Source organism: Theropithecus gelada, chromosome 4 (assembly GCF_003255815.1).
Source record: "Theropithecus gelada isolate Dixy chromosome 4, Tgel_1.0, whole genome shotgun sequence".
NCBI lineage: Eukaryota > Metazoa > Chordata > Mammalia > Primates > Cercopithecidae > Theropithecus > Theropithecus gelada.
In genome coordinates, this window is record NC_037671.1 from 16,792,566 (window position 1) to 16,818,926 (window position 26,361).

The following is a 26,361-nucleotide window of genomic DNA, read 5'->3' on the forward strand; positions in this document are numbered from 1 at the left end:
AATATCTCTATCGAGGCTTGTAGTGGGAGAAAGCGGGGGGTGTTTATTTATTTATTTATGACAGATTTTTGCTGTCTCCCAGGCTGGAGTGCAATGGCGCGATCTCTGCTCACTGCAACCTCCGCCTCCCAGGTCCAAGCGATTCTCCTGCCTCAGTCACCCAAGTAGCTGGGATTCCAGGCGCGCACCACCACGCCGGGCTAATTTTTTGTATTTCTAGTAGAGACAGGGTTTCACCATGTTGGCCAGGCTGGTCTCAAACTCCTGACCTCAGGTGATCTGGGGGTGTTTATCTGTAGGGTGTCAAGCAAGGAGAATCAGGCAGCTCATGCTTAAGACCCAAGACTTACACATAAGGGTTTTTAAAGGCGGGAAGGCAGAGGTTATAGGCAGTCATAAATTAATATATGGAGGATACAGGCTGGCTTCTCATATAAAGGAGGACATCTCGATGTGGGGACCCATAGGTCGTAGGTGGATTTAAAGATTTTTTATTTGTAATTGGTTAAAAAAGAGCTTTGTTTAAATATTTGGGGTCAGTAAAAAAGAATGGCAGCTCTGGCTCGAGGGTGTGACTTTTTGTAGGCTGCTCAGGAAGAAGAAATTTAGAACAAACAGTGGTTAGAGTTTAGCCCCCAGTTTCCCCTTATTTGAGGTTTATGTGCCAGTGGATCCATTCAGTGGGGATCTGGGTTTCTGAAAAACAACTGAGGGACATATGCTCAGATGTTATCTTTAGTTTTTTCTTTGTTGTTTTGTTTTTGTTTTTGTTTTGAGACAGTCTCGCTCTGTCACCCAGGCTAGAGTGCAGTGGTGCGATCTCAGCTCACTGCAACCTCTGCCTTCCGGGTTCAAGCGATTCTCCTGCCTCAGCCTCCCGAGTAGCTGGGTTTACAGGCATCTGCCACCATGCTTGGCTAATTTTTGTATTTTTAGTAGAGACGGGGTTTTACCATATTGGTCAGGCTGGTCTCAAACTCCTGACCTCAGGTGATCCACCCACTTTGGCCTCCCAAAGTGGTGGGATTATAGGCATGCGCCCCTGCACCAGGCCGTTATCATTAGTTTTTATAGGGAACCAAATATCTCACGACTTTAACTTTCTTGGCTATTGTTTCTTTAAGTAATTTCTTGCTTATAGTTCATTTTTAGAGCTAGTTGGGTGCCTGGAAATTTTTTTTTTTTTTTTTTTGAGAAGGCATGTTGCTCTGTCACCCAGGTTGGAGTGCAGTGGCTCGATCTTTCCTCACTGCAACCTCCGCCACCCGAGTTCAAGCAATTCTGCCTCAGCCTCCCAAGTAGCGGGGACTACAGGCGCATGCCACCACGACCGGATAATTTTTGTATTTCTGGTAGAGACGGGGTTTCACCATCTTGGTCAGGCTGGTCTCAAACTCCTGACCTCAGGTGATCCACTTGCCTCGGCCTCCCAAAGTGCGAGATTACAGGCATGAGCCACCACGCCCAGCTTGGAATTTTTTTTAAGTAACTGAATACTTTAAACGTTTTTATTTTATGGGGGGGGTTGGTAGGCTTCTAAGGATTCCTGCTCTGTCTTAGGAGTTGTACCTAGGTTATGCTACTTTTATTTAAAACAATATGGAAAAGCCAATACTAGAAAAGGGGACTTCAAAAAGGTCATGCAAAATGCATATTGTGAAAAAATTTATGTATGGATTTTAAAATGTTTTTGCACCAACATAAACACACACTAACTTGTTATAACATGTCTGAACAGAACCTAGTTTGAGGCAGGAAGAAGGATATTACATCAGTTTGAAAACAGGCTGGGCATGCCTGGTGTGGTGGCTCACGCCTGTAATCCTAGCACTTTGGGAGGCTGAGGTGTGTGGATCACAAGGTCAGGAGTTTGAGACCAGCCTGGCCAATATGGTGAAACCTTGTCTCTACTGAAAATACAAAATTAGCCAGGTGTGGTGGTGCGTGCCTGTAATCCCAGCTACTTGGGAGGCTAAGGCAGAAGAACTGCTTGAACCCAGGAGGCAGAGGTTGCAGTGAGCCAAGATCGTACTACTGCACTCCAGCCTGGGCAACAGAGTGACACTCTGCCTCAAAAAGAAAAAAAAAAAATTAAAAAATTAGCCAGGCATGGTGGTGCATACCTGTAGTCCCAGCTACTCAGGAGGCTGATATGGGAGGATCGCTTGAGCTAAGAAGGTCGAGGCTGCAGTGAGCCAAAATCTCAACACTGCACTCCAGCCTGGGTGACAGAGCTAGACCATGTCTCAAAAAATCCAAAAAAACAAAAAAAACAAAACAGAGGCTGGACACAGTAGCTCACTCCTGTAAATCCTAAAACTTTAGGAGGCTGAGGCGGGAGGATTACTTGAGGCCAGGAGTTCAAGACTAACCTGGCCAAGAAAGCAAGACCCTGTCTCAATTTATTTTAAATGAAAATATTAATTAATTTTTTTAAAAAAGAAAATAAGCTGGGCACAGTGGCTCACTCCTGTAATTGCTTTTGGGAGGCCAAGGCAGGAGGATTGCTTGAGCTCAGGAATTTGAGACCAGCCTGGGCAACATGACAAAATCCCATCTGTACCAAAAATACAAAAATTAGCCGGGTGTGGTGGCACGCCTGTAGTCTCAGCCACCTCGGAGGCTGAGGTGGGAGGATGGCTTGAGCCTGGAAGGCAGAGGCTGCAGTGAGCTGAGATTGTGCCACTGCACTCTAGCCTGGGCAAAGGGGCAAATCCCTGTCTCAAAAACAAATAAACAAACAAACAAACAAACAAACAAAAAAACCTGTAAAGGGCACCCAATTTTCTTCAGTTAATAGTATAAAAAAGACTGCATTGATATGGTTAAGTTCCCAGGACCCTCAGTTCCTTAAGGATGGACTACATGGCTGGTATCATTGCTTACAAGACTGTTGACCTTGATGAAGCTTATATTGAGAAATAAAGTTTATACTTTTAATTTTTATCTTCTAATTCCATTTTTCCACAAAACTTTTTGAAGTCCCTTCATATAAATCAGTGAGTTTTGAGAAATGCCCAAATGTGTACATGGATTCTTTTTTTTTTTTTTTTTTGAGAGAGGGTTTCACTCTGTCATCCAGGTTGGAGTGCAGTGGCACAATCATGGCTCATTGCAGCCTTGACCTCCCAGGCTCAAGTGATCCTCCCACCTCAGCCTCCTGAGTAGCTGGGACTATAGGTGTATGCCACCATACCTGGCTAATTTTTGTTTATTGTGTAGAGACAGTGTTTCACCATGTTGCCCAGGCTGGTCTCAAACTCCTGAGCAAAACTCCTGAGCACCTTGGCCCTCCCAAAGTGCTATAGGCGTGAGCCACCGCGCCCAGCCTACGTGGATTTTTATTTTTTTTATTTTTGAGATAGAGTCTTGCTCTTTCGCCCAGCCTGGAATGCAGTGGCACGATCTCGGCTCACTGTAACCTCCGCCCCCTGGCTTCAAGTGATTCTTTTGCCTCAGCCCCCACCAAGTAGCTGGGATTACAGGTGCACACTACCACGCCTGGCTAATTTTTGTATTTTTAGTAGAGACGGAGTTTCTCCATGTTGAACAGGCTGGTGTCGAACTCCTGACCTCAGGTGATCCACGCACCTTGGCCTCCCAAAGTGCTGGGATTACAGTCGTGAGCCACTGCGCCAGCCATGGATTTTTTGGTTAACTTTTTTTTTTTCCCCTCAAGCATCTGAGTTAATCCAGAATTATAGTGGGATCCTAGAAACTAGTCATAACATTTAAAAAAAAAAGTAATTTAAGATTCGGTAGAGAGCTGGTAAAATTATGTGAAACACAATGAACTGAAATTACCACATGACACTGGAAATCAAAGGAGGGGACATTCTGCAGTATTTCCAGCTACTAAGCGATGGCAACTTAACACTCGCTGTATGGTTCTCTTTAGTGTGCAGCCTGTGTTTTATTTTCGTGAACACTAACCAATGCTGATGAATGCCAATCCAAAAACCACTTCCAACTTTCTTCTCCCTTGTCCACCTCCTACGAGAGAAGTGGAAAAAGCTAAAATTCTATTTTGCAACCAGTCTGTGTGACCCAATCCTGGTCTATGAGACACGTGGGGGTTTCTGTGGCAAGGAAGATTCTGGAAAATATCTTTCTCCCTGATTTAAAGGAGAGAGAGACACATGAGAAGGGCCCTTTCACACCTCCCTCCCTTCTTGATAGCACCCTCCTCTGGGTGCTATCATGTGAGGATGTGATGCCTGGAGAGGTGGCAGCCCCCTTGAGATCAGATAAACCCCCAGCCTGAAGCTCAAAGATGACATATGTAGGAAGGTAAGAATGGAAAGATGAAAGGAGCTCCAATCCTTGTAGGCACTGTTGAGCTGCCAATCCAACCCTGAGGATCACCCATTTTAGACTTAAGAAACAGAAGTCCTTAGGTGTAAGCCACTGCTCATTTTATACTAACTGCAGTTGAGAGCATCATGGGATACAAATGTCAACAAAATATATGTAAGTGTTTTCATGGGGTCACTGTGTTGATTCTCCAGGCCTCCATCTTTTCCTCACGAAGTCTATAGTGTATTCAATTTTTTTTTTTTTTTTTTTTTTTTTGAGACAGAGTCTCACACTATTGCCCAGGCTGGAGTACAATGGCATAATCGGCTCACTGCAACCTCCACCTCCCGGGTTCAAGCAATTCTCCTGCCTCAGCCTCCTGAGTAGCTGGGATTACAGACACCCACCACCATGCCTGGCTTATTTTTTATATTTTTTTGGTAGAGACAGGGTTTCACTGTGTTGGCCAGGCTGGTCTTGAACTCCTGACCATGTGATCTGCCCACCTCGACCTCCCAAAGTGCTGGGATTACAGGCGTAAGCCACTGCACCTCACACAGATTACTGAGGTTAGAGAGTGACACTGCCTATTACGCGCCCCTCAGAAGGCTGTGAGGTTTATGCACTCCCTAAAATACTATACAAATGTAAACGACAAATAGTAACAAAATACTTCTGTGTTAGGAAACTTTCCTGCCACAGGGGACAAGATGCTATGAAGCAACTGTGTCTTTTCCCCTGGGGGAATGAATGAGCCTGTTGAGCCTGAGGTGGCGGAGTAGGAAGTATTTTTAAAACCTTTGTTGTAAGACGTTAACTGCAGAAATGCCACACTAAGCTGAAACTGGGAGTGCCGCTTCCTGGCTTTAACATGAAGCTGACCTGAACCTTCAGATCATGGAAACTAATCAGAGTTTACCGAAACATCGAGTATGTGAAAAAAAAAAAAAAAATAAATTACTTTAAACTGAAAGGGCAAGTTGGGACCTTATAAAACACCTACATGTTTCAACTACTCCTTGGAGAAGGTGTTGCTTAAAAATACTTATCTGCATATTTGTGATATGTAAACAAAGACCAAAATTTCACTGATCTTTACTTAAGGATGCTGATGCTTACACCTTGGTGGCTGGCAGTGGCCACCCCAGCCGCTCTTCAGTGTCCTGAAGGGCACCCGCTTTGGGTCCTTGGCAAGAACCTCCTACAGAAGCTGCCGAATTAAGGTGGAGACAAGATGGGCAGCAGAACAACTGGTGAAGTTCTGCTGTGGAATGCCAGAGAGAAAGCTGTTTCTAGAAAATGCCTTTAAGACAATTTTCTTAAAGAAATCAGCCAGGCATGGTGGCTCATGCCTGTAATCCCAGCACTTTGGGAGGCCTGGAGGTGAGATCACCTGAGGTCAGGAGTTTGAGACCAGCCTGGCCAACATGGTGAAACCCCTGTCTTTACTAAAAATACAAAAAAATTAGTTGGTCGTGGTGGCGGGCACTTGTAATCCCAGCTACTCAGGGGGCAGAGGCGGGAGAATCACTTAAATGCAGGAGGCGGAGGTTGCAGTCAAGCCATTCTACTCCAGCCTGGGTGACAGAGCGAGACTCTGTTTCAAAAGAAAAGAAAAAGAAATCATGGCTCTGAGTGGTGGCTCCTGCCTATAATCCCAGCACTTTAGGCGGCGGAGGTGGGTGGATGACTTGAGGTCAGGAGTTCATGACCAGTCTGGCCAAAATGGTGAAACCCCGTCTCTACTAAAAATACAAAAATTAGCCGGGTGTGGTGGCAGGCGCCTGTAATCCCAGCTACTTGGGAGACTGAGGCAGGAGAATTGCTTGAAGCCGGGAGGCAGAGGTTACAGTGAGCTGGGATCGCAACACCTTACTCCAGCCTGGGCAATAAGAGCAAAAAATTCCATCTCAAAAAAAAGAAAGAAAAAGCAATAAAAAACTCAAGGCAAAGAAAAGGTTTTCAGTTTGTTTCCCTAACATTGATGTGAAATGGGGATCTAGGGGAGATGTGGAAGGATGACTAAAATCGAACACATTGCCCACCATTTTTGAACTTGAAGGTTGAGTTTGCAAATCATTTACCGCCTTTGCCTACCTGATCTGCTGGTTGCCTTCGTCAAACTTTGCAGTTCCCCGTCAAGTCTAGTTTGACTCTAACTTTGGTACAAGATTTCTGGTTGGAGAAAATGAGATGTACCTGAAATTAATTTCCAGGCTACCATTCATTCACTCACTTTAGATGCAGGGTTTTGCTTTGTGGTCCAGGCTAGTCTCGAACTCCTGGCCTCAAGTGATCTCCTGCCTTGGCCTCCCAAAGAGCTGGGATTACAGATGTGAGCCACCGTGCCCAGACCTGTGTTTCATTTACCCTCTTTTCCCAGGTGTTCCTTTCCTTTCCTCCTGAGCAGGTATTCATTACACTGAAGATCAACCCGCACAGGCTGACCCAAGAAGAGCTCAATTTTTTGGAGGTGGGGAATTTGCTCAACAGGTCCTCAGGGAAAGGTAAAGTATGCATCCCTCTGAGGACCCTTCTGCTTCCTGTGACCCCAGCTGCTTGCTTTAGATACTTCCTTCCCAAGCTTTTTCGGGGTGGAGCTCGCTACTCATTAAACTGTAAGGGGATGTACTGGGTGTTTCCTGCAGACACACAGGCTCTCTGTGCTTGAAGAAGTAGGTCTGGGAGGATTATGCCCTCCAGAGAAAAAGCGAAGTAAGAGGTGCAGAGGAGAGATCTCACAATGGCATTTTTTTGGTCGTTCCTGACCCAACATAAGCCAAAAAAGGATATTCTTGGCCAGGCGCGGTGGCTCACGCCTGTAATTCCAGCACTTTGGGAGGCCGAGACAGGCAGATCACGAGGTCAGGAGATCAAGACCATCCTGGCTAACACAGTGAAACCCTGTCTCTACTAAAAATACAAAAAAATAGCCAGGCGAGGCAGCATGCGCCTGTAGTCCCAGCTACTTGGGAGGCTGAGGCAGGAGAATAGCGTGAACCCAGGAAGTGGAGCTTACAGTGAGCCGAGATCGCGCCACTGTATTCCAGCCTGGGCAACAGAGCGAGACTCTGTCTCAAAAAAAAAAAAAAAAAAAAAAAAGATATTCCTTTTTGTTTTGATCAAGCTAGCCTGATTAGGATATCCATGAATCCTTATAGCTATTTTTATTTTATTTTGAGACAGGGTCTGGCTCTGTCACCCAGGCTGGAGTGCACAACCACAGCTCACTGCAGCCTCTACCACCTGGGCTCAAGCCATCCTCCCACCTCAGCCTCCTGAGTAGCTGGGACTACAGGTGTGTGCCACCACATCCAGCTAATTTTTCTATTTTCTGTAGAGACAGGGTTTCACCAGGTTGGCCAGGCTGGTCTTGAACTCCAGGGCTCAAGTGACCCACCCGCCTTGGCCTCCCATACTACTGGGATTACAGACAAGGCCAACCGTGCCCGGCCAGGTATTTTTAAAAATTGTGTATTTCTCAGCCAGATGCGGTGGCTCATGCCTGTAGTAGCAGCACTTGGGAGGCTGAGGCAGGAGGATAGCTTCAGCTTAGAAGTTTGAGACCAGCCTGGGCAACATAGTGAGACACCATCTCTACAAAGAATAGAAGAAAATTGGCTGGGTGTGGTGGCGCATGCCCGTGGTCCCAGCTGCTCGGGTCCCAGGCTGAGGTGGGAGGATTGCTTGAGCCTGGGAGGTCGAGGCTGCCATGAGCAGTGACTGCACCACTGCACTCCATCCAGCCTAGGCAATGGAGTAGTATCTCATCTCAAAAAAAAAAAGAAAAAATTGTCTATTTCTAAAAAGCTGTGTTTAAACCTCATCATTTCCCCTCAAACAAGTAGCTTGTATAAAACTACTCATAACATGAACATGCTAAAGAAATTATTTTGAATGATGAAAATTTATTTTGTACATTATATTAAAATTTATTTTCTATGTATACCCAAGTTTTCAAGTATTAGATTTACTTACAAATTCATCAGTGTTATCATTATACAATTGGCTGGAATTAACAGTTGCAATACACTTATTCTAGCTTTTCATATTCAAGTTGAATGATCAGGAAAGTGTATGAGTCACACAGAATTAAATATTTTAGATAGTAAGAATCTTACACTTTATTAGATAATAAAACATAATTGAATATCTGCTTAAGTAACAAAACAGTTAAGAAACTGGGTTATAACCGAAGGAATGTAAGTGTAAAATGTGTAGAAAGATAAATATTTTCCAAATAAAATTCTAATAAAAGGCTAAACATTCTCAAATACTTTACATACATGAAGAATAAATTATTTCTGGTTAACATGTTTTTGCCTTAGTGCCAAAAAAGCCACAACCAATTTGATGAACTTAACGTTTTCTAGACATGAATTCTATTATAACATCTCTATAGTTGTTTAGAATTTTGCAAAATTCTTAGAAGATCACATGTTAGGGTGGGGGAAGATAATTGCTTGCCAATACTGACATGGTTAATTAACAGACAGGCCTGAAAGGAGGAGGCTAGAAAAGAAGAGGGAAGATTATGTCACTAAGCATAGCTACAAAGGGAAAAGCCACATGGAAGTGGAGACAAAGGCTATCCCGGCACACAGAGGCATGTTTGCTGTGGCTCAGGCTTTCTGTTTCTCAAGTGTTCAGAGACGAATTCCAGCAAGACTTCTGGTTTGAGTCAAGCCTTTCAACTGAGCTGCTTGGCATACTTAACGGAAAAAGCGAGTACATTCAGATTTCGTTTTGCTAGATACTAAGCTAGAAAACTGGATGACAGTAAAACCAATACAGAAACAAAAAGTTGTGTTTCCAGTAAAGAATCGTACACACAAGCAGGTTTTGCTTATTAATGCAGCAGGAGAGCATGGAAATCGGAGTTCAGACTCTTTAGAAAAGATAAAAGGCAGGGGAGGGGAGAGAGGAAAAGGGGGAACGCAGAGGAGCCCTCTAAGAATGACGAGTGATTCGTGCAGGAGAGGGAAATACAGACATTCTGTCCACATGAGGTGCTGCTTCAGGCATTGGACGTCGTTCCCTCCACCTGCATCTAGAAGGATATGTGTTCCGGATCTCGCTATGATTAGTTCCCGCTGTGCTAGACATAGGTTGCTAGCTAGAAGTTTTGCCAGCCATCTTCCCTCTTCCTAGTGCTAATGCCTAATTTCCTAAAGTAATCTGAATCCTTATAAGCCAGGGTAGCTCAGCAGGTTCTATTTACTTATTTATTTCTTTATTTTGAGACAGAGTCTTACTCTGTCGCCCAGGCAGATCTCATCTGCGTGCGAGTCTTGTTGCAGTGAGCGTTGCAGTGGTGCAATCTTGGCTCACTGCAACCTCTGCCTCCTGGGTTCATGCGATTCTCCTGCCTCAGCCTCCCAAGAAGCTGGGATTACAGGTGTGTGCCACCACGCCTGGCTAATTTTTATATTTTTAGTAGAGAGAGGGTTTCATCATGTTGGCCAGGCTGGTCTCCAACTCCTGTCCTCAGGTGATCTGCCTCCCTTGGCCTCGCAAAGTGCTGGGATTATAAGCATGAGCCACCGCGCCCAGGCTCAGGAAGTTTTAATATTACGTCTTGTCGGCTCACAGATGCTTGGGCCAGAAGTGGGAAGGGCACACTTGTATTTTGGGCTCAAATGGTTTTCAAATAGAATACATTTGACCAAATAAAGCGAAAACAGTCCTGAACCCTCCTCACTCCAGATATGCATGCAATCCACACCATCAAAAAAAGAGTTCACTGTTTCCAAGGCCAAAAAGAGGCTATGCTGTACTGCAGAGAACTCTACAGGAAAATCGAACACCCAAATTAGGTGCCAGAATGATGCAGCCCACTATCATGAGGAAGAATGACATGTGAGAAAACTTTTAGCAGACGCAAAACTGTCATCCCACCATGTTATTTTAAAAAATATTTTATCAGGATACAAGGACACTTCAGTTTTTAACCTACACAAGGGTAGGTAATGTTTACCTTGATACATAATTGCATATGGCCCTTTATGCCAGTCACCTAGGCCTTTGATAACGAGGGCAATTGCTAAGTGTGCAGTCTCTTCTGGGGACTCTTCTCTGAAAGGGGGACAATATATTTATAACGTATTTTATTGATCAGTTAAGAATTTTTGATCTACTCGGAAAAGACTAAATTATAATATTTCACTTTGAAACTGCTATTGCTCTTGCAAAAGTACTTGATTTTCATATCATATGGAGCTCAGAATCTTTGGACTACACAAACATTCTCTAAAAGGGCAATCATTTATATTTTCCAAAGTTTAGACATGATATCCAAAGGACAAAAGGTAACTACGTTTTTACCAATGTGATTGGAACAGTGACAACGAGTAATGTATTCACCAAACTGATCAAAAAATCTGCCTGTGGCTCCTCCACTATACCTGTGTGCATATGTGTGTATGCAGAAAAAGGCAGAAAATGTTCTATCAATGTCATTGTCTCCAAAATGCTTATTGTTGCCCATGTGCCAGTAATTTGAATAAGATGAGAATGGGCCGGGGCAGTGGCTCATGCCTGTGATCCTAGCACTTTGGGAGGCCAAGGCGGGCGAATCACGGGGTCAGGAGTTAGAGACCAGCCTGGCCAACATGGTGAAACCACGAAAAAAAAAAAAAAAAAAAATACAAAAATTAGCCAGGCATGGTGGTGGGCACCTGTAATCCCAGCTACTCAGGAGGCTGAGGCAGGAGAATCACTTGAACCCGGGAAGCGGAGGTTGCAGTGAGCAGAGATCACACCGATGCACTCCAGCCCTGCGACAGTGCGAGACTCCGTCTCAAAAAAAAAAAAGAGAAGAGAATGTGCTTTTCCAGAATAACCCCAGTTGTATCTAGAATTTGTTTTCAATATAAAGGTAAGGTAGGTATGAGAATGTTTTTAACACCAGAATTAGTCAATCTAGATTAGGATGCTGGGTGGCATGACCATTCTCAAATTTTGAAAGCCTGAGCTGGTTGTGGGAAGGGGGATATTCATTAATGACGTAAATTTCATTTATGAAATATGTATCCATCATCTAGGTATCTTACACATGGAGAGCTGAGGGCATCCCTTGTATAAAAAGTAAATGAAGACCAGAAGGAAGCAGACGTTGTCCTGCAAACTGAAGCAGAGTTCCATGCTAAGAATCAGCAGGTGTTCTAGGGAGGTAATAACACCAGTGCAGTATTATTACAGTTCGCAGACCATGAAGGAAAGAGGTGGAGAAGAGGGAGGGAGGAGGGAAAATCTTGCATTATAAGAGGTAAAAGAGTCCCCATTACAATTGCAATGCTTCATTAGACAGCTGATTTTTCTGGCTGGAAGGCACATTAAAAATAACCCTAACAATAACTTACCAAGACAATGGAAATCAAAAGAAAAGAAGGTAGAGGTACAGCTGTCTTATTAACATAACAACCACCTACAGCTGAAACAATACTCTGGTACAGGGACTACCTCATGTTAGAGACTGGGTATTTAGATAAAGAGGATCTGGTGCTCTTGGTTTAGCTTCAGTGATTTTCCAGCACTTATTAAAGCCACTGTACCCTGAACATGGAGACCCTCAAATCCTCTATATGCCAAAGATTTAAGTTGTAGAGAATTACACCAATGTTTGCTGTTGGTGTGAACCACAGGCATGACCAAGCTCCCTGGTCTGGCTGAGTGGAGTCTTCCACGCGCTGTGCGCCATCAGTCAGAAAGTCAACTAGGCGGAAAGGAGATAAGGAATGGCTATGGAATACCTGACTTCTTTATCTTGGTTAAGTGTCCATAATTCACTGTAGCCTCCACCTCCCGGGCTCAAGTGATTCTCCTGCCTTAGCCTCCCAAGTAGCTGGGATTACAGGGGCGTGCCACCACACCCAGCTAATTTTTGTATTTTTAGTAGAGACGGGTTTCACCATGTTGGCCAGGCTGGTCTTGAACTCCTGACCTCAGGTGATCCACTCGCCTCGGCCTCCCAAAGTGCTGGGATTACAGGCGTAAGCCATCGTGCCTGGCCAACAGTCTGGTATTCTTAAGGCAAAACAGTAGAAATCTCTTTAAATAGACACTTTATTAGATCCACAGGCGATAAAATCCCAGAGCTACTGTTAGGCATGTAAATATAGACCCTGTAAGAAAAAAACGATTGAGAGTACTATTAGTTCTATTAAGTTACTTGAGGGAACATCTTTTTTAAAGAAAATACACACTTACTCACTTATTTACTAAGAAAACCTAGAAACTTAGATTGCTCACTGATGTGCCATATTCCGTGAAACACCTGCCTACTGAAAAACAAATCCCATACCCCTTATTTTATTTTCTTGTTTTAGAGACGCGGTCTCATCTGGCACCCAGGTGGTGTGTACCATGAAATGGTGTGATTACAGCTCACTGCGCCTCAAACTCCTGGGCTCAAGCAATCCTCCTGCCTCAGCCTCCCAAGAAGCTGAAGCTACAGGCGGATGACACCATGCCTGGCTAAATTGTTTTGTAGAGACTAGGTCTCACTGTGTTGCCTAGGCTAAGAAAATTTTTCAATAAACGTTTCGAATCACAAAAATTCTGTGGTCACAAGGTCTACGTATATGCACTATATAGACAGGGACACACAATTTAATATAAAGAACAACACTTCACTGTTAAATACTGCTGTGACCTTAAAATACTTCATTAATTCAAGATGCTAAATCTGACTTGAAATAATGGTTAATTTGGGTGCCGGGGTGGTACATGAATGTTCATTCTCTCTTTTGGATCAAAAATCTCAAAAGTAAAGTAACTCCTTAAAAGGAGTGTCGCCAATTGAAGCAGAAAGATTACAACTGAAACACCTTCCATTTTATCCATAAAATATTTCCTGTCTTGAATCTCATTAAAATCCCTAATAACTATACTTCGATTACAGTATCTTATCAAATTTCCAATTCTATCAATCATAAAGTACACAATTACTTTATTTACTACTAAGAAAGAAAAAGTGCCAATTAAAGTACGATACTTCAACTACTGGAAACTGTAAGATGGTTTCCAATTTCAGAGATGTTAAAATATTTCAGAAAGTGTTGGAATCAATGAAACGCAGTATCTGTCAATGACTTATTTTATAAATTTATTTTCTTTTCCGGTTGATTTAAATAGATATAAAATAGCTTACCTGCTAAATATTTAATATTATCAAGCTTGTGTGACTCAAGCATGGTTTTGAGGCCAGCAACCTCAGTTTCGATCTTCCTATCTGTCTGGGTAAGGGCCCGATCTTGCTGGGCATGCTTTTAAAATGAAGAGAGTCACAGCGTTAGACCACAGCATGTCCCCTCTGTTCACCATCCTATAGCTCATTCCCAATGGGGCGTAGTCACAGGGAAACCTGGGTAAGACTACAGAGGCCTGGGCTTTAGTCTCAGTGCGAAGATCCTAATGCTACGCTGCATTCGTCAGGACCCTTAACCTCTCTAGGCCTTAGTTTTCTTTTATTTGAAAAAATGAAAACAGAACAAAATGAAACAACCAAACCAGTGGCCCTGCCTTTACCTGGACTGTTTAGAGAATCAAATGCGATAATCTATGTGAAAAAGCATTTGTAAGCTCTAGGTTGCTATATAAATGATGTGGCATTATGAGGCCAGTCTGTTCTCAAAGGCAACAGCTACGGCTCATCCTTCTAAATCCTCCTTAGTCAAAGATATACAGTAAACTCAAAAATGTTTTCAAGAAATGGAGTCTTAGATAATGTAAAAGCGGCAGTGCTTGTCTTGAGCTATTTCTAGTCATATTTTTAAAAAACTTTCTTCTTCCATGTTCAAATATCAAGTGTTTCATTGCTATGAGGCTTGGCTACCCAGGGCCAATTTGTGTCCTTCCCCAAATACAATACAGTTAAACTGGATACATAATCAACCCTCAAAGGCAGTGGGTTTGGCTGACCTTATAGGGGGTTGTATAACCGCATTAATGCATAAAAACCGTGGGAATACTTCACTAAAATTCCTAGAGCAACGGAATCTACCAATTCAGGCAGAGAAAGAAAGAAATAAATGCCTGGATGAGTAGAAAATTATTCCAGAGAAATATCCCAGGATTCTGGAATTCTCTCATGAAAGCCTCTTGGGTATTTCAGAGGCCCCAGGTTCCGTACAGCATGGAAAAGGAGTAACATATGCTATAAATTAAAAATAGAATAAGACTTCTCCATTCCTCACTATTCTTCAATTAGTGAGATTTAAACTTTCTTAGTAAAACTTTCGTTCAGAAAAACAAACTTTCAAGCAGGGTGTGGTGGTGCGCACCTGTGGTCCCAGCTACTCTAGAGGCTGAGGTGAAGGAGGGTGCAGTGGAGCTGAGACTGCACCACTGCACTCCAGCCTGGGTGACAGAGCGAGACCCCATCTCAAAAAAAAAAAGAAGAAAAGAAAAGGAAACTTTCATTAAGAAAGTTAAATCTTTCATAGGATAACTATCTTCCATTAAGATAACCAAATATTTTGTGAAGTGCAAAAAAATCCTGTGGCATTCCACTTCTGCATATATACCCAAAAGAACTGAAAGCAGGGGTCCCAACAGACATCTGTGCACCCATGCCCACTGCAGCACTATTCACAAAAGTCAACAGGTGGAAGCAACACAAGTGCCCTTGACAGATGAATAAAGAAAATGTGGTATATACATATAATGGAATACTAATCAGCATTAAAAAGGAAGAAAGTCCTGTCATTGCAACAACATGGATGAACCTTCAGGACATTGTGTTAAGTGAAATAAGCCAGCCACAAAAAGACAAACACTATGGTTCTATTTATATGAGGTATGTAGAATAGTCAAATTCATAGACAGTAGAAAGGAGGTTGCCAGGGGTTGGAAAAGGGAATGTATAAAGGGTGCAGAGTTTCAATTTTGCAAAATAAAGAGTTCTGTGATAGACAGTGGCGATGGTTGCCCCAAAATGTGAATGTACTTAATACCACTGAACTGTACACTTAAAAATGGTTAAGATCATAATTTTTTTTTTTTTTGAGACAGAGTCTCGCTTAGTCGCCCAGGCTGGAGTGCAGTGGCGCGATCTCGGCTCACTGCAAGCTCCGCCTCCGGGGTTCACGCCATTCTCCTGCCTCAGCCTCCCGAGTAGCTGGGACTACAGGCGCCCGCCGCCTCGCCCGGCTAATTTTTTGCATTTTTAGTGGAGACGGGGTTTCACCGTGTTAGCCAGGATGGTCTCGATCTCCTGACCTCGTGATCCGCCCGCCTCGGCCTCCCAAAGTGCTGGGATTACAGGCGTGAGCCACCGCGTCTGGCCTAAGATCATAATTTTTATGTTGTGTGTATTTTAGCACAATGTAAAAAATTCCCATGACAGTAAACCTGCATATAAGTTCCTATTATCATTACAAACAACCATGCATGGGATGAAGCAAAGATGAATACAATGATAAAGAAAAATCAAAGCCTCATTTCTTACCAATGCCACTATTTCTGTTCGCAATTCCAGCAGCTTCTTTTCGTTCAATGAATACTGAAATAAACACGTAACATGGGTCAGATTCTGATCTACTCCTCTCTCTTCTCCTTCTCTGGTGCCTTAAATATTCTGGTCTCAGTAACTCCTAGAATATGTAACACCAGAAAGTCAACTCTGGGATGAAGTAGCCTACCTGCCTCTTTATATCTGTTATTTGAAGTTTCTTTTTTTTTTTTTTTCATAGAGATGGGGTTTTGCCATATTGCCCAGGCTGGTCTCAAACTTCCACGCTTGAGTAATCTGCCCACCTCGGCCTCCTAAGGTGCTGGGATTATAGGCATGATCTACCATGCTGGCTAAAGTTTCTTATGTATACTTACTCATTCCTCCAATATCTGGATTTCCTTAGTCACCTATCACTTCTCCCTGCATCTTTCCTGTGACGGCTTTTGGTCCCTCCCACTGTTGTAGCAGCAGTCTCTGGGGACCAGTTTCCACGGATGCTGAGTCATATGGTTTTTGGTTTTAAGAGGATTGAAAATGGAGACTCAACTCAATTTAGGAGCTATCCCATCATAACTAGTAGCAAAACAAGTCACTACTTGAGTCTCAACAAAAGACAGGAAAAGTATGAAGCTGGGGAAAAAACAGCGGCAAGGATTATTATTCTATGACAAAGACATTGTGCTGTGATTATAAAACACAATGTAAATACATTAATACATTAACTCACCACATGTTGGGGTTTTTTTGTTTGTTTTTTTGTTTTGAGATGGAGTCTCACTCTATTGCCCAGGCTGCAGTGCAGCGGCTTGATCTTGGCTCCCTGCAACCTCTGCCTCCCGGGTTCAAGCAATTCTGCCTTAGCCTCCTGCACATGTTGGTTTTAATAATAAAAAAAACCCACTTGGGCATAGTCATAATCCAGTGTTACTAAAGGAACTAATTCTACCCAGAGTTAAAGTATCTCACCTTTGGTTATTAATGTCAGTGAAAAGATTTACTGCAGTTTTGGACACAATAAGATTGAAATCAGACTTATCTCCTTAGTAGTGGGCAACAGGATTTAATTGAGCAAATGACAATGAGTAATTTAAATGAAGACTTTTAAGACCTACATTAACCTTGTTATACAGAGAAAAAGTTAATGCTTTGAAATATATAGAAACTTTCTAGCTGTAAAATGTTCTCCTGGGACTACTGGGAACTTAGAAGTAAAAAAAAAATAAGAGAGAGAGAGAGAAAAACAAAACCAAACACAAAACCCCCAAACCCTAAGGCAAGGAGTAGGTTGTAAAACCAAGAACAAGGCTCTTTAAACCTCAGGGTTTCAGACCAGGAGAGCCCTATGCATCAGATCACCACTAGAGGGCGGCGTGGAACAAGATTTTGTGCATCACTAAACCTGTCTTCATTAACTCAACATCGACTCACCCACAAAAGAAAAGCCTAAATCTTGATGCTGCCATGGTTTTAAAAATAACATCTATGTAGCTATATGTCCCCATGCCCAAAAACTTTATATGCCATACTGCTTTTGGAACTGGCTGTAAACATCATAGTTAATTTTCAATGTAATATTTAACATTATAACTTTACCAAAAGAATGAGAGCCAAAAAACTCACCTTCACCAATGCATGTAACAAACACACTCACTTTATAATTTACTACTACCTTGTGCTTCAGAGTAATCTAAGTTTATAATTACCAAGAACAACCTCCCAGTTAGGGTACTAAATCACATAAATTCACTGGCTTGATGGGAACTAAGCTATGAGGATGCAAAGGCAAAAGGATGATACAGCGGACTTTGAGGACTGGGGGGAAAGGGTGGGAGGTGGGTGAGGGGCAAAAGACTACACACTGGGTACAGTGTACACTGCTAGGGTGATGGGGCCACCAAAATCTCAGAAATCACCTCTAAATAACTTCTTCATGTAACCAAACACCACCTATTCCCTCAAAACCTATTGAAATTAAAATAATAATAATGAAACACTAAAAAAAGACTGTAAGAACAATTCATAGTCACCGTTACTGTTCAAATATACCATGAAGACACTTTTGTGTCATGTAGAAAAAGTTACTGTCATGATGGATAGGATTTAATTGACACTCTGTGCATTGGTTGCTTCCTGGAGATTAAGGTCAATATCGTCATTCCAGATAAAATAATTACATGTAAATTATATTTATCAGCATAGTTAACTAGTAAATTCAAGTAACATAAAATCAGGTTAAGTATTTTGAGTGCTGTATTATCAAATCTGCAAAATATTGTAAGCTTTACTTTTCTTATTTTATAAGAACACTGAATGGATCTACTCTATATATCTAATAATTTAAAAATATGAGTATTTGAAGAATGAAATTTTTTTTGAGACAGGGTCTTGCTCTGTCACCCAGGCTGGAGTGCGGTGGTGTGATCTCAGCTCACCGCAATCTCTGCCTCCTGGGTTCGAATGACTGTTCTGCCTCAGTCTCCTGAGTAGCTGAGACTACAGGCAACTGCCATCAAGCCGGGCTAATTTTTGTATTTTTGGTAAAGATAGGGTTTCACCACGTTGGCCAGGCTGGCCTCAAATTCCTGACCTCAGGTGATCCACCCACCTCGGCCTCCCAAAGTGCTGGGATTACAGGTGTGAGCCACCATGCCCGGCAGAAATTTTTTCATTTTGGTTAAAAGACAAAAACTATAATTGTGAAAAAATTTTCTGGAAAATTTTTGTTTGCTGGATGATGTCATGGACTTAAAATGAGTAAAATCTAAATGTTACATGATTGAAAAATGTACATATGTATCAGCCTAGTTATGTTATTAAAATGACTCCACATAAAATTTTTTAAAAATTCACTGGCTTTCATCTACATTCATGCCCTGTATTTCCTGATGTCCTTTATGTCGTTTTTCCCAGGTTGGTTAGCTACATGCAGTCATTTTCCTACATCAAGTGAATCTGGTTTTTCTTGAGTACACAACCCATAAAGACAAAGATAACCAAAAGAGTTTCTCCTCTTCTGGACAGCAGTGACATGCTATAGCCATTAACTATTTTAGTAATACTAGGTGATTTAATCTTTATGGGTGGAGATGTTGTTGTAAGACTAGAAAGACAGGTAACACAGCCGCCTTAATAATTGTTTTGTATAACGAAGCTCGGATTAACTCTTGAAATCCAGTGGCAGTTCCAAAATACAAGTAGGTTACTTTTTTGAGTTGCAGTATTAGCTTCATTTATTATGACAGCACATTTTAATTAAAAGCAAATTGTCAAAAATGTGAAGACAACAAACAGTTGTGAGTACTCAGTTTCTGCATGTGTATTCAGTTTTGTGTTGCTGCAAGATGCTCTCTGTCCTATTTCTCATTATGCAGTGAATAAAAAAGGCACCCGATATTACCAAATTCAAATAAAGTCCGAGCAAAAAGCCAGCTGAAGATTCAGACAGGGTTAAAAATCACTAGAGGCAACCTGACACATATCTTTATTAAAACACACTTAGGCCGGGCTCGGTGGCTCACTCCAGTAATCCCAGCACTTTGGGAGGACAAGGTGGGCAGATCACTTGAGGTTAGGAGTTTGAGACCAGCCTGGCCAACATGGTGAAACCCTGTCTCTACTAAAAATATAAAAACTAGCCGGGCGGGGTGGTGGTGCCTGTAATCCCAGCTACTCGGGAGGCTGAGGCAGGAGAATTGCTTGAATCCAGGAGACAGAGGCTTCAGTGGGCTGACATGGTGCCACTGTACTCCAGCCTCAGCAACAGAGTAAGACTCCGTCTCAAAAACACCAAAAACAAAACAAAACAAAACAAAATACCCTCACGAACTTCTCACTGCATTTAAAATACAACATAGAATTTTTTTTTTTTTTTTGAGACTGAGTTTTGCTCTTGTCGCCCAGGCTAGAGAGCAGTGGCATGATCTCAGCTCACTGCAACCTCTGCTTCCTGGGTTCAAGAGGTTCTCCTGCCTCAGCCTCCTGAGTAGCTGGGATTACAGGTGCCCGCCACTATGCCCGGCTAATTTTTTGTATTTTTAGTAGAGACAGGGTTTCACCATGTTGGGCAGGCAGGCTGGTCTCGAACTCCTGACCTCAGGTAATCTGCCCATCTTGGCCTCCCAAAGTGCTGGGATTACAGGCGTGAGCCACCGCGCCCAGCCAGAAATGTTTTAATCTTGAATTCCAGTGTATAATTTAATATTACTTAATATTAATAATTTACTATTATTCAAGCCTGAGATAATCAACTTAACTTTTCCAAGATCAAGACCTATGAAGATTTAGGTCAGTATTAAATAGATCAAGATTGCATTTAATTTCTTTATGAATGTCTATGTAACACATATGCATAATTTCTGAAACAAAGATTCAAATTGACTAATTTGACTAGGATTTTAATTTTAATGTTACTTTTGAAAGCATCAAATTTACATCTAAATCCAAAATGAATGTAATGGAGAAAATACAGCCTAACACTGATAAACAGATATTTAACAGTACCTATGACATGTATATAAACTTAGGCTTAACCAAGCATTCCACTCCAAAAATAAATTAATTCATAATGTATTTTTAGTAAAGGAACGTACCAATTCTTTTACTCTGCTCTTTTCTAGGTTGAAGTCTAATTTGGTATCTGTTCGGACTTTGATCATTTCATCCTAAAAGGAAGGCAAACAACAAAGAAGGAGAAATCCAAAGTAAGAAACCCAAACTCTCTGAGGACGTGATGGCGGGACCACTGCCCCCACTGTCCCTATCCTAGGGGAGGCAGCCCAGGGAAGGACAGAGCCAGGGGCTTCCAGAGAAATGGACCTAGGTCTCCTGGCATCAGGGAACTCTGGCCAAGCCACATCTGAAGCCCATCCCAGGACTTCCCAGTTAGACACAAATAACCCCCTTCTATGCTTATGCCAGTCTAGAGTGGGTTGTTGATGCCTTTTTTTTTTTTTTTTGAGATGGAGTCTTGCTCTGTCATCCAGGCTGGAGTGCAATGGCGTGATCTCCGCTCACTGTAACTTCTGCCTCCTGGGTTCAAGCAATTCTCCTGCATCAGCCTCCCAAGTAGCTGGGATTACAGGCGCATGCCACCACGCCCTGCTAATTTTTATATTTTTAGTAGAGATGGGGTTTCACCATGTTGGTCAGGCTGGTGTCGAACTCCTGACCTTGTGGTCCACCCACCTAGGCCTCCAAAAGTGCTGGATTACTGGCGTGAGCCTTCGCGCCCAGCCTGTTGCTGCTTTTAACCTCAAGACTCCTCATACAATCTCTGAATGGAACTTATGAATAAAGCTGATCTTAAACAACTTTGGAAAGCAAAGATGGACTCAAAGCAGCCAAATATTAAAATCTGGTTTACACAGAGCCTTTTCTCTGATACACATCAAAGTCTTTTTTTTCTTTAACATCTATGTTTTTGCTATTTAAAAAAACATCAAATAGCTGGCACAGTAAGCATTTAAAAATCACGTGTGTTTCTCTAAAGACAGTCTAAGAGAATTTAAGGGTTCCTTCCATGTAGCTACTTTAGAAAAACTTTGACTTAAAAATGACTTAATTCCTCCTAGAACGCAATTTTTTTTTCTTTTCTTTTTTTTTTTTTTTTTGAGACAGAGTTTCGTTCTTGTTGCCAAGGCTGGAGTGCAATGGCGCAATCTTGGCTCACTGCAACCTCCACTTCCCAGGTTCAAGTGATTCTCCTGCCTCAGTCTCCCAAGTAGCTGGGATTACAGGCGCCCGCCACCATGCCCAGCTAATTTTTGTATTTTTAGTAGAGACAGGGTTTCACTATGTTGGCCAAGACCTCAGGTGATCCACTCGCCTCGGCCTCCCAAAGTGCTGGGATTACAGGCATTAGCCACCGTGCCCAGCCACAATTTTCTTAATGAATATGGTTACACACAACAATAATTCATTCATTGGCTGTATTCTTAGCTAAATCTTCCAATGTGTACTTTTGAGGCATATTACACAAACATTTCACATAGAACTAAGTTTCAAAAATATCCATTTCTAATATTATACTTATTAATAAGTTTAAATAATTACAAACAAGCCAACAAACAGGAAAGTGAATCTTACCATTACTTGTTGTTTTAACTGATGTAGTTCGAGTTTTATTTTCTAAAAACACATTAAAAAAATAAGTCTTTAGAAAGAACATAAAATGCAGTAATCAACAAATATTACAATATGTATTTATGCACAAGTTCTTCAAGTTTTTCCTCCATTCAGAACACCGTATTGATTGCAGAATGGCATTACAACACATGTATCCTGAAATAAGTTTGAATTCATATTGAAGACTACGTAAAGTTAACTCAGTTGTGTTTGGCACACACATTTGCCTTCAGTGACCCTGCTTTATTTAGTATCTCCTTCAGTTTATCTTTTAACCAATTCTACCCTCAATTAACTGATTTCAAGGACAACCTAGAGAATCTGAAACTTTACCACTTTACTTTTTGCTAGAAGGTTTCTTACAAGGCTAGGGTCAACAGGCAATAAATGGCCTTCCCTATGGGACTTTAAAAATGACTGAAAATAAAAGATGCAGCGAGAGCACTTATTTACATGCTGATCCCATATGCTGTATTTAAAGGAATGCAAGAGATATTCTGCAGCAGCAATTATTCAAAATAACCAAAAACTGGAAATAATTCTAATTTACATTACAATAGAATGATGGGGCATATTCACGTAAGACTACAGACAATGAAAAAAATGATCTCTTGCTACAGGACACACAGCATGATACCATCAAATGGTTCTAGAACAGGCGAAACTAGTCAGTGGTGTTATCAGCCAGGACAGAGTTTCCTTTGCGGCAGGGGCAACTGAGAGGCATGAGAAGGACTTCTGGGACACTGGTCAAGTTTTCCTGCTCGATCTGACTGGAAATACACACTGTTTGAAAATTCACTGAGATGTACACTTATGTGAGGTCTTTTATGTGTATATATTTTATCTCAATGTCTTAATATAATCAACTTTCTAAGTGTGAGTGGCTGTTTTACCTCATTTTCTGCTCTGAGGGCTGAAAATTCACTCTTCTCCAAAATAATCATATCCTTTTTCACATTCGCAATCTGAGACATTATTTGCTGAAAAGTGATTTCCTAGGAAAAGAAAAACAAAACACATAATCTAGTCTACCCTAAAAAGTCCACTTCCTATCATCTCCATGTGCTATCTTCTCATTGAGAAACCAGGAGAATGTGGACACAAGAAGAGGTTCAGTAAGGTCATCCTTTATTCCAAAACGGGAAAAGGAAAAGGAAAAAAACCCCCACATATCCAGCCAGGCAAGGTGGCTCACACCTGTAATCCCAATACTTTGGGACGCCAAGGCAGGAGGATTGCTTGAGCCAAGGAGTTTGAGACCAGCCTAAGCAACATGGTGAAACCCATCTCTACAAAAAGTACAAAAATTAGCCAGTTGTAGCAGTGCACACCTGTAGTCCCAGCTACTTGGGAGGATTGTTTGAACCGAGGAGGTCAAGGCTGCAGTGAGCTGAGACTGCACCACTGCCCTCCAGCCTGGGTGAAAGAGTGAGACCCTGTCTCAAAAAGAAAACACAAAACACACAAAAAAAGACAAAAACCACATATCTGGTTATCGTTACCAAGTGAATCACAGCTAAAAGGGTGGTGATCTGAAGACTTGAGAACATGATGCTACAATACTGTAATTCAGGCCGTGTCTCCATTTATTAAAGTATATTTCACTGGAATAATTTTGAACAGTGAGCTTTCAAGCATAACAATTCTACAACCGTTGACTAAATAGCTCTGAGTAAGTATTTTTTATGCCACTGTAATCTGTTGCCTCTTCATCATGGTAAAAGTTACTATATACTTTTCAACTGGGTATTATCTAAAAAATTACATTCAAACATTACTACAAACAATACCCCATCCTCACAGTCCTAACGTGCTAAGCCACCCGACAAGGCTAACCTGCTGCATCTTGGTGACCATATCTTTGTAGACGACGTCCATGTTGGCTTCCAGGATCTTGACCAGTGCAGACACAATGATTTCTGCTTGTTGAGTAGCAAACCCTAAGCAAGTACACAGGCAAAAAAAATCATGCTCAGAGTTACAAAAGCCCACAGCAAATGCACACATTCATGTGAATGTCCGAATCCAGGAGCAGGGGTACAGCACAGTGTGGTAGGAGGCAGGGAGGAGGGCCGGGCCACCAACTACCACGTGCTGGTCACTCAGAGCAAGCACGAAACATAAGCTGGCTTCCCCAGGTACCGGTGGCTTTGCTGACTGATTTGTAAGTCCTTCCTAGCTATCAAAAGTCATGTTTTCAGAAACTATTTAATGACATAGACAATGCCGGCAAGTCAATGTCAAGTGAAAAAAGGCAAGACTCAGAATTACAGATGCAATTCTTGTTTTATAATTTAACAAAGATTCATAGTAATTTTTGTTTTCTTCTTCATGTTTCTCTGCATTATGTAGATGTTCTATGGTGGACAATATTTCTTTAATTTTGTAATGTGTACTTTATTAAAAAATAATTTCCTTAAATAGGAAAGCTCAGCGGTTTTATGTCTAGCATAAGGCAGTCAAATCATTGACTATATAGTCATCTAGCTGTTGGCTAACTTAATGTTAAAAGACAAAATCCGTTCTTTCATTTTTCCTGCACAATTCTCTTCAGTAACTAGTCTGGGGGACCCAAAGTGGAAAAAATATGTTCTTTGGTAGTCAATATATGATACTGAATTGAATGATAGAGGATTCAATGCAGTACTTGTTTTTTTTGTTTTTGTTTTTGTTTTTTTTGAGACAGAGTTTTGCTCTTGTTGCCCAGGCTGGAGTGCAAAGGCATGATCTCAGCTCACAGCAACCTCCACCTGCCAGGTTCAAGACATTCTCCTGCCTCAGCCTCCGGAGTAGCTGGAATTAGAGGCATGTGCCACCATGCCCAGCTAATTTTGTATTTTCATTAGAGATGAGGTTTCTCCATGTTGGTCAGGCTGTTCTCGAACTCCCGACCTCAGGTGATCCGCCCGCCTTGGCCTCCCAAAGTGCTGGGATTACAGGTGTGAGCCACCACGCCTGGCCAGTACTTGGTACTGTTTTTAAAAATGTTGGATAGTAACTCATATTTCACATAAATTCTAATTAAATGCTTAAAACTGAGTGCCTGGGAAACAGTTCTATTAAATGCTTTAGCTATAAGAATTTCAGAAGAATCTATTGATTCCTGTAATTAATTGTGTATTAGAATAAAGTAGTACTTAATTAATGGAATTTGTTTGGATGAGATGAAGCATCGGACTATAATGAACAAAAAAACCAAAGACACAGATTTAAAGGAGAAGGAAAAAACCTCCAAAGACCTATTGCCATCACTTTCATCAAAATCCTTTAATTTTTCAACATGTGCGTTGTGCACATGTCTAGGAAAAAAAAAATAAAAGGTTACCCACCAAAATGTTAACATTGTTTAGCTCTGAATCTGTTTTCTTTTTTCTAGTCTGTCTTCCTAGTTTTTAAAAACTCAACCTAAACTTTTGTAGATTTTAAAGCTTTATTAAGAAGAGTTCACTGGCTGGGTGTGGTGGCTCACGCCTGTAATCCTAACACTTTGGGAGGCCAAGGCAGGAGGACCTTTGAGCCCAGGAGTTTAAAAAACCAGGATGGGCAACATAGTGAGATCCCATCTCCATTTTAATGTAAGTAAAATTTAAAAATGTTTTTAATTTAAAAAAAAAGAGTTCATGTTTAAACATAATTAGTTTTGGCGGCTGGACACAGTGGTTCATGCCTGTAATCCCAGCACTTTGGAAGGCCAAGGAGGGTGGATCACTTGAGGTCAGCAGTTTGAGACCAGCCTGGCCTACATGGTGAAACCCTGTCTCTACTAAAAATACAGAAAAATTATGCAGGTGTGGTGGTGTAAGCTCGTAATCCCAGTAACTCAGGAGGACGAGGTGGGAGGATCGCTTGAAACCAGGAGGCGGGGGTTGCAGTAGGCAGGACTGCACCACTGCATGTCCAGCCTGGGCGAAAGAGTGAGACTCTGTCTCAAAAAAAAAGAAAAAGGAAAAGAAAAATAAAGGTAGAAAGAGAACTTATGTTGATTGTAAAACAAACTCTAACCACTTGTGGGAGGAGAAAGGGATAAGAAAAAGTGGAAATCTGAAAACCTACTGAGTTATGAGGCAGAAATTAATTTTTTGTAGACACGAGGGAATAGGACAGAACCAGGGTCAGTGAGATCACAGGCATATGAGAAATTCTGTTAATCTGAAGACACAGGTCTGGATAAAGAAAGGGTAGAATATGCCTTAAAAAGTCCTTCCTGGCCTCCTACTCAGCCAGTCATCTCAGACACCCGCCCCACTCATCCATGTTGGATTGAATAGCCCCTCCACACCACGTACTGCAGTGCGGTCCTCACACCACAGTCTTGAAAGATGCAAATAATCATGGGTTAAGGTTTAAAATCAAGAAAATTAGGAAGACTTCTGCTTATCAATTTTGTTTGTTTGTTTGTTTTGTTTTGGTACAGACAGGCTCTCACTATGTTACACAGACTGGCCTTGAACTCATGGGCTCAAGCGATCCTCCCGCCTCAGCCT

The 26,361-nt window shown here is 41.8% G+C and overlaps 1 protein-coding gene across 2 annotated transcripts in view; it reads right to left on the minus strand.

The window, feature by feature from the left end:
- Positions 1-26,361, minus strand: part of MCUR1 (mitochondrial calcium uniporter regulator 1) — a 52,336-nt gene that overhangs the window by 16,673 nt on the left and 9,302 nt on the right. The window contains exons 3-9 of one of the 2 annotated variants that reach the window (XM_025384327.1): positions 23,714-23,817; positions 22,771-22,872; positions 21,836-21,877; positions 20,341-20,412; positions 15,746-15,799; positions 13,448-13,562; positions 12,343-12,419 (exon numbers count right to left, since the gene is read on the minus strand). In XM_025384327.1, the coding sequence (XP_025240112.1) occupies positions 12,364-12,419; positions 13,448-13,562; positions 15,746-15,799; positions 20,341-20,412; positions 21,836-21,877; positions 22,771-22,872; positions 23,714-23,817 (545 nt within the window). In that variant the 3' untranslated portion in view covers positions 12,343-12,363. Of the gene's footprint in view, positions 1-12,342; positions 12,420-13,447; positions 13,563-15,745; positions 15,800-20,340; positions 20,413-21,835; positions 21,878-22,770; positions 22,873-23,713; positions 23,818-26,361 lie in introns of those variants that run through there. The other variant, XM_025384328.1, reaches the window with a different exon arrangement.